This window comes from Aythya marila, assembly GCF_965140915.1.
Source record: "Aythya marila genome assembly, chromosome: 1".
NCBI classification, from domain to species: Eukaryota; Metazoa; Chordata; class Aves; order Anseriformes; family Anatidae; genus Aythya; species Aythya marila.
Window position 1 is genome coordinate 82,342,078 of NC_139042.1, and position 8,574 is coordinate 82,350,651.

An 8,574-nucleotide genomic window follows, 5' to 3' on the forward strand; every position below is an offset into this window, starting at 1 on the left:
CTTGCCACTTCAGTATGCTGTCTAGCCACTGGGTAATTAGTCTTGATGCCCCAATCCACTAATTTAGTATTACCTTGGGGAAACAGAGCTTAGGTCAGAAATTCCGTGTTGTGCTTCTTACAGATTTTCAAAGGAACCTGAACTCATGGAAAAAGTTGACTGCAAGTGTATTTTACAGAATACATGAAAATTCTGCACAATTCTGCAGCTCGCTAATTATCTTTGCTTTTAGAAAAGAATCAATGATAGCACGACTTCAATGCAGTTTAGCTACTTTATGATGATGCTGGGATAATTCTAAAGGTGTTTCTTTTATAAGCATGTAACAATGAACTAGCATATGCCATTTGAGGAGGTATGTGACATACAAGATTTTTTCTAATGAAAACATCAACTTTTCTCCCATTTCATTTTGGCTCTAAAATGTTTTTAAATAAATATTGGAGTGTTTTTTTTTTTCACTGATGAAATGCAGAAATGAAAAACTTTAATTAGCTACACCATCTTTTTAGCCTTCAGTTATTCCAAAATCACATAAATTCCATGGAAAATCCAATAGTTGCAAGAATTAGTTTTACTCATAATGCTGATTGGTTTTGCAAAAGTATCACCATGTTTTACTTAGCTGATACACCAACAGACATAAGCTAACATTGGAAAGAACAGAGAAGCAATCAAGTAAGCAAACAGCCTGTCTGATTGGTCTTTTTTCTCAGCTTAGATCATAAGATGCTCCTCAGGTCAACATTTTTCAGAGCCTTCATAACTACCAAGCTTTTCACTTTGAAAGAATAATCCCCAGTTAGGACTTCTGCAGTGTTTTGTATGATCAAAATGCAGTTTGTCAAACAATGAAGGTTGAGATTTATTATTTTATTGTATTAGAAACATAAATACTGTCTCTTACCTGAATGGCTTTGACATGTGACGCTGGCTGCTTTGACATGTTTAAGACAGAGTCTTATCCCTGCAAGCAAAATGGGAAAGTGTTACAGGCTCTGACATTCTGATAGCTAGGGGAGATAAACTAGAACTTAACCCATGCTGCCTCTTGACAGGCATCCATTTCACCTGCCCATCTCCTGTTTCTGTCTCAGTTTCAGGGTTGCTTAGGTATTCCTTCTGAATAGCAGGAGGCAGAACACCTGAGCTTCTCCAATTAATCTTTCATAGACACAAATGGAGCTCTCTCTTTCACATTAAAAACAATAATGAGTAGAGATAAGGAATCTCTCAAACCTTTAATGGCATCGTAAAATGAGCAAGAAGGAAGCATCTGAGGATAAACAATGCATGATTATCTCTGTCATGGTATGTACAACAGAATTATTAGAACTCTAAGTTTAAACCTTCCTTCAAATAAAACATAACTCGCCACAAAGTTTTGATAAATGAAGACATAACCATTTTCTGACTCACACATTATTGTAAGTCTTTAATACATATAGACTGAAAACGATCAAGATGGTTATATTATAAATTTTCTTCGAGAATTGCTAGGGCACAAAGTAATTTCTCTTCCAAGTTTTAGATGTATTATTTTTCTTAGCACTAATGCAAAAAAGGAAGAATTTTTCATATAACTTTATGCATGTGTAGAGATATGGACTGGTACAAAATTAATATGCAATAACAAAGAGAAACACACCAAAGTCAAAGGATTTTGTAAAGGTTAAAAAAAAAGGCAAGAAAGAAATTTAATATCCCTTTAACTTCAATATCGTCTCAGCCTTTTACTCTTCACTAAGATTTACAACTTTAACTGGACTAGACCTTTATCAAAGTCTGATCATTTTAACCAGCTCATTTTAATGCAAAATAAGAAAGTAATACTAAAAGGTGGTAAGTAAGTATACATCCATCAGAGAATTCATTGATAACAACCAAATTATAACATTTTTTGGCTACATTATTTTACCTGAGACTGGAAACAATATACAGAGAAAAGGAATAAATGATGTAAAAAAAGAAGAGTAGAAGTATACCAAGAAGTCGCAAGTGGGTCAGAGACTTTGGTATTCCAAAGAGCATAACTGTCCCGTGGAGGCAGTATCAGAGGAAAGTATAGATCACTTGTAGGTTGACTTCAGCCCAGAATATCAGTCTGAAACTGTATCCCTGGAGCTGCATGGAAGATTTGCTCTTGCCTACTCTCACATCAGCTTTAAATCTGTGCCTAATTCAGAGCAGAACTTAAAGTGCAAGTGACTTGCCATTAGAGGTCTCTCTCTGATTGCACACTCAGCTCTAAGAGTGCTGGCCAACCAAAACATGCCCCATCAGAGGCAAAGTCAGAGGGCATAGGCTTCAGGGTTAAATTGGTTCAGCTACATAAGTAAATCAATTAAAAAAAAATAAATCCCACTGTGCAAAATGGAAACAGCACCGTTCCAGATAATTTTACACTGTGGGAATATTTTGTTGTCTGAGACAGTTCGAACAACCCCAGGATTCAGTTTATGGGATGAAATCTTGGCCATTGGAGTTGATGACAACACTTGCACAGATTTCAATAAGCCAAAATTTCAGCCAAAGAATTTATTCCACTCCTTCAAAATCTTTGCTATGAACGGAAATAAGCATTTCCTCAGGATTGCCACACAACTTATACTGATGCATTGTGCTGTTAAGCAGCAGTTGTATTCCAAAGACAAATGCAAAATAATCCACCAGTTTATTGGAAAGATAGGGCTTATAATACATAAAAGTTTAATTAATTTTTCTTATCATCTTTTCCTTTTTCTAATCAGAATGAGAAATGGAAACAAAAGCATAGGAAATGAATATACAGCATTTAAAAACACCGTGTTTCTACTTTCTAAACATAGTCACAATGAAATTCAGGCCAAGATGTACTGTTCTATATATTTTGCATTGCAAAAACACTGTTCTGTGCTTCTTTGGCCACCTTGAGCTAAATGGGCAGGGATTTACTTGGGATCTCTACTATCAAAAGAAGTAAAGCAATCGTGCTACTCAGTGAGGTGCTCTGGATTCACTAGAAGTCTGCACTTGCAACGACTGCAATCAGACACCGGTTCCTAAAGATGGACGTATGATACAATTGTGTAGGACTGCTTTTGGAGGAGGTGATTTTCCTTACTAGTTTGTGCTGTCCTCATTACTGCTGAAGAAATCAGGACAACAGCACATCACTGAGTAAAAATAGACAATCTTCCCCAGCTCTGTCCCCTTCCTTCCCTTTCCTGAGCTTCCCTCCAGAACAATACTGACCATTAGCTGTAGGAAAATAAACCCCAAACTGCAGATGCACCTAGTACTGAAGAGATTACTTAATTTTATAAATTTCTGTATTCTTTCACCAGGTGTATCAGAAAGTCCAGCGTGCTGCACTGATTGCGTTATTTCTGGCATCCCAACCAGATCTGCAAACTTAAACAAATAGTCTCCTCCCCAGCCGAATCTCCCACGTGCATGCCCAGAGAAGCACAGAGACACGCAGCCTTTATGCCCCGGTGTTTTTTTGGCCACCCCACACCTCACCTCTTACCTTTTATGGTCTGCATGCCGAGCCAAACTTAGGAAGCAATGGCAACAGGATTTCAAAGCTGTTTTATGCCAGGCTGCCCCTGCCAGTTCCCGTGCTCTCCTGACTTCCCAGTGAAAGTAACTGCTACTTTTTGCAGAGCGACATAAAGCCGGATTGTGAAAAGACCCTTTAAAAAACAAAGGACCTATCTACTGTCCATCAGCTAAAAATAATTTCTGACAGGGCTGCAGAAAGATAATAAGCTGACTGATTCAATTTGCTTTAAAGACGATTTGATATCATAATGCCATCTTTTGTAATCTGTACAAGAGATGTACAGTAGCTGATACACACGAGGAGGGACACACACACACACGCACACCAGCTGAAAGCTGCCCCTTTCTGCCCTGCACCAAGCACAAAGGGTGTATTGGGCACAGAACTGAAGTGTATTATCTTATTAAAAGGCTTTGACAGGAACTACACCACTGTGAAACCCAGCTAGCACAAATATAGAAGAGAAGCCCCCACTTTGCAGCTTCCAGACTGTTACTACATGCTGTAGGCAAACACTGTAATATTTCCTATAATGCAGTCGTTTCCACCACTGTTACCTGTTAAGCTTACAATAAAAGAGCACCATTCTTAACATCAAATCTCCCATGTAACATTTCACTAGCTCCGATAAACATATAGAAAACAATAAGCATGTACCTCTGTACATGCTCGAATTAGCGTTCGAGCTAATGCAGTTATGCTTCTTATGAGTCAGCAGGTATTTAAATGACTTTCTGTTTTAAATCTTTTAAGATCCCCATAGACTATGAAGCAATAACTATAACAATCTGCTCTGAATACACCGCACAAGTCGTTAAAACAGGAAGAAAAACAGAACTACTGCAGTCACCTCGCAGCCATCTACTAAAGAGTTTTCACAAGTCTTCTGAGTTTTTAATTGACCCTTTCAAGATTATCTACTTATCTACTTATATAAGAAAAGTTCCAAACCGTCAAGTGAGTATATACACCTCCTTTCGATGTCAAAAGAGGTAGCCTCTTCCACCAGCTGAGATATTGACTGTGATCCTTTCAATGTGTCTGAAATAGCTCCGATGCTTTCAGCCTGGCCGGCACCGAGAGCTGCTCCAGGCTGCAGTGGAACTCGGTTGAGAAGCAAAGTGTAAAAGAGAATTCCTGTCATAGCTTCCAGTTGTTCTTCCTAAATATAGCGTTTGATTCACCCTGCAGCTCAGTCCCCTGTGACACTTGACCGTCGTAAAACCAGGGCTCAAGTGTCAAGCAGTAGGTGTTGAAGGAACACACCTTTGGGTCCTTTTCCTGACCCCTCTCCCTGTCACCCAAGAGTGAGGCATACGATGGTGGGAGGTAATGCACACCTCCTCCACGGCGTGTGGGGCTTCGTGTGCCTCCCTCCTGCCTCACTGGAGAAGGAAATAATTATGGAGACATAATTATGAAGAACTCACATCGGTGGGACTGTCTAGGGGAGGTGAATGCCACACCAGTGCGACTGTATTGCTGCTGGGTTGGGAGCGAGCTCGCATGGCAGCTGCCTCAGGGTCTTGGTGTGGTGCTCCTGTGAGCAGGACAGCCATCATGGCAGGGAGGAGCAGCGCTCCTGAAGCTGTAAGGCCATGGCTGCTAGCTGTTGGACAACAGGGGATGTGGATGAAGCTAAAGGGCGAGGGGAGTTGATATAGTTAATAAAGAAGTGAAACGTTCTTATACAGTTATGCTCATGCTATCCATGAGTGAAGGCTATTGAAGGATACCTGACACAAGTTGCACATGGGGCACAACCCCATGTTTCCACTCCCAGAAATGCAGCCTCCCATTCACTGCAGCTTCAGAGGAGAGAACTTTCCTCTTGGGTCCCCTGCCTCAGCTGTGCCTGTTTACTACTTACCCACAACACTAACTGCGGCAGCGGCAGTGTCGCTGTTGGCGACGCTGCACAGGCCTCTGCTGGAGAAGGACTAGAAAACCTTTACGATCAACAATTTTTAAGTTCAACAATTTTAAAATTGCTGCCATGGGCATTTCTAACAACTAAATAATAATGATTGGGGTAGTGATTTCAGGGAGGATTTCCCTTGACTTTAATTTATTTCACCTACCACTCTTCATTTCAAGTACCTCCTCCAAGGGGAAGGTGACCTCCCAGACCACTTCAACAAGCCTGTGACTGACTCACTCTCTGCTTTCCTCCTTCCCAAGAGTGCTGCCATCTGGTAGCAGCTTATTAAGGTAGTGACTTGCTCCAGCAGCTTGTAGCTACTCATGGCCACCCCCTTTCCAGCACAGACACACAGGTAGGCATGCCACAGGCACATACATTTTTGCTAGGTCAACACAAGTGAAGATACACATGGCAATCAGACCCTTCCTTAAAAAGACTGGACATGACTGCTATAAAATGTCTTGAGGGGTGGAAGACTATAGCACTTGAAACACGGCAGAGTTTATAAGAGAGCTCACAGTCCTATCTTTTGCCTAGAATGAAGGAGTTTGCTCTGTCACAGTCTAAGGTCATGCTTTCCAGGTGGCCGAGACCATGTTGAAGTATTGTTGGTGCCAGATGAGTGACTTTATTTGCCTTTTTGTGAAGGTTCATGTTTACAACAGAGATTCTAGAAAGCAATGAAAGAGGTGGCATATTTTTGTAACATGGTCTTGTACATGAATTTATTTCAAACTGTATTATAAATAGTTATATTACAAATCAGCTCTGGGATACAAGAAGCATACACAGTTCTTTTTCCCGTATGCCATTAAATTAACAAAGGTTTTGTAATACAAACCAGGCCATTGCTTCCATTTTATAATCCCATCGTTTTACAGATATGCATGTAGAAGATCAAGTCAACACTGTTTCCTGCAATATTTTCATAATTTAGTAATATAATAGGTAACCTTAGTGATGTGCAGATAGGAAGAGAATCTACCTATGTCACTCACCTAACACCCATAAACTATCACACCTAAGCTGTACTAAATTTTGATGGACTTGAAGGAAAAGCCCATATTTTATCATTAAAATCAGAAAATGTAGCTCTGCATAGATTTTAAAGGGAAAAATATAAGTTTTACAATAATTTTGCAGAGTAACACTGGCTTTGAATAACCATTAGGATGCACAGCCCCATGACTTGCAGATTCATCTGCTAAATGCATGCAGCCGATGATTTAATAAGTAAATCATGAGACATATGTGCATTTCAGATGATAGACTAAAAGCATGGTGTTAGGTCCAGATAGCTGTACACTGTCACACAATGTATAAAATTATTGTTTGTGTACAAAGATCCAAAAGAAATAGTAATATATTTAAAGTAGGAAAATCCCAATATAGTCCAAAATATACTTTTGCTGCATTTCTAGAAGCTTGTCTAATTAACATGCTTCCTGGAACAGCTTATTAGTTTAGAAAATGAAGTTGATGGTTAACAGAAACATGCATGTATCTTACTTCTTGACTGGGATATTTCACTGTATAATGTCAGAATTGTTTCTTTAGTCTGTCAATGCTTACTTAAATGTTTTCCTTTTTGAGAAACCTCATGAGCACAGATATAACTTCCCTCAGGCTCCTAAAAGAAAAATATTTTTCTATAATGGATCAAAATGCTTTAGCATAATGCAAGCAATGTAACACAATTGAAACTGCAAGTCAACAAAGGAGTGGTTACAATCTCAGCTAGCTTGAAATAAGACCAGTTTTTACAGTAAGAAGTTAAAAAATACATTCCCGGAGTTTTGCTTCAAATTACCAGGTAATAGCAACATATTGTAATATGTTTGGCAGTGCAAAATTTTGCATCCTTATATTAAATTTAGCTCTATAAAATACAGTTTCTTACTGAAATTGTGAAATAGTGGGCTAAGGATACTAAGTATGTGGTTAATTAATTATCTTCATTTGAATTGTTTGGCAAAGAATATGAAAAGTTAGGCTGCAGTGCAAGATAAACTATTCTCCTCATTCAATACATTTAGGTTTGAAAATTATTGATATTTTTTAAAAAATCACAGTTATGACTAAGGTTTAAAAATAAGAAACCTGCTATCAGACTGATTTATCTGAGGACTAACCTAGAGGATACTGGAGAAAAAAGAACACCATCTATCTTCTAACTTACATAAATTTTATTTGTATGTCTGGGCTCTTTTCCCTTAGCAAGGATGTGTCTACTGCAGGTAATAACTATTTGGTGCAGAGGCTTGATGAAAGAGAGAATTTTAGCAGTGGTCACATGAGGTTAGACAGAACAACAAAAGAAATTAAAATACTCCAGAGCTAGCAATCACTAGGCATTGGAGCCCATTCCCACTCTTGTTTTAAAATAAAAATACCTTTGCATCATAGATTTTAGAAAGACTGACAGACCTCAGGAAGTATCATCTACTCTTTGATTGTTTCTCCCAGTTTTCCCCAATCTATACGTTTCTTAATATCAAGAAAAAAATTAATCACTTTCTCTTGTTTCTACATGTACAGCTATACCTACAGCAATAACATCAGTCTGTTTCAATAGGGAATAGCATGTAAAATGTTTGATATTATCTAATGCACAGGAAATCAACAAACATATCTAAATTAGCTGGTTTTGTTTCTGTGACATTTCTGAGCTGCTAAATATTAATTCAGCTTCTGCATGCTCTCTTTCCATATAAAAGCATAGTGATTATTATCACCGACTTTTCCATCAAGAAATAATTAGCCTTGTATTAGGAAGATGGTCTCACTAGAGGCTACCAGTGACCTTGTTCTAAATTTCAGAGTTCCAGCATCTTTTAATAGCTTTGTTAGCATCATAAGAATTTGTATTAAGTTCTAAAACCTGCATTATGAATATAACCCACACAAACATTAGAACATCATAGCTTTAACCGCTGAATTACCCAAAAGCCATATTCTCTGTTGCTTTGTATTCTGTAAAATTCTTACTTACATGCTTTGACTAAATAAAATATGATGGTGACATAAAAATAACAAATTTGTTTCCACTTTCCTCCTGGGAAATTTTAGCCACTACAGCTGGCAAAGCTGATATCATAATAAA

The 8,574-nt window shown here is 38.4% G+C and overlaps 1 protein-coding gene across 7 annotated transcripts in view; it reads right to left on the reverse strand.

Annotated features, from left to right (window-relative positions):
• The window catches only part of SMPX (small muscle protein X-linked), a 39,628-nt gene extending 34,951 nt beyond the window's left edge, over window positions 1-4,677 (reverse strand). For 5 of the 7 annotated variants that reach the window (XM_082784450.1, XM_082784448.1, XM_082784449.1 and 2 more), the window contains exons 1-2: window positions 4,519-4,677; window positions 908-967 (exon numbers count right to left, since the gene is read on the reverse strand). In XM_082784450.1, the coding sequence (XP_082640576.1) occupies window positions 908-946 (39 nt within the window). In that variant the 5' untranslated portion in view covers window positions 947-967; window positions 4,519-4,677. Of the gene's footprint in view, window positions 1-907; window positions 968-4,498 lie in introns of all 7 variants that reach the window. The other 2 variants (XM_082784444.1, XM_082784445.1) reach the window with 2 other exon arrangements.
• Between the last annotated feature and the right edge of the window lie 3,897 nt (window positions 4,678-8,574).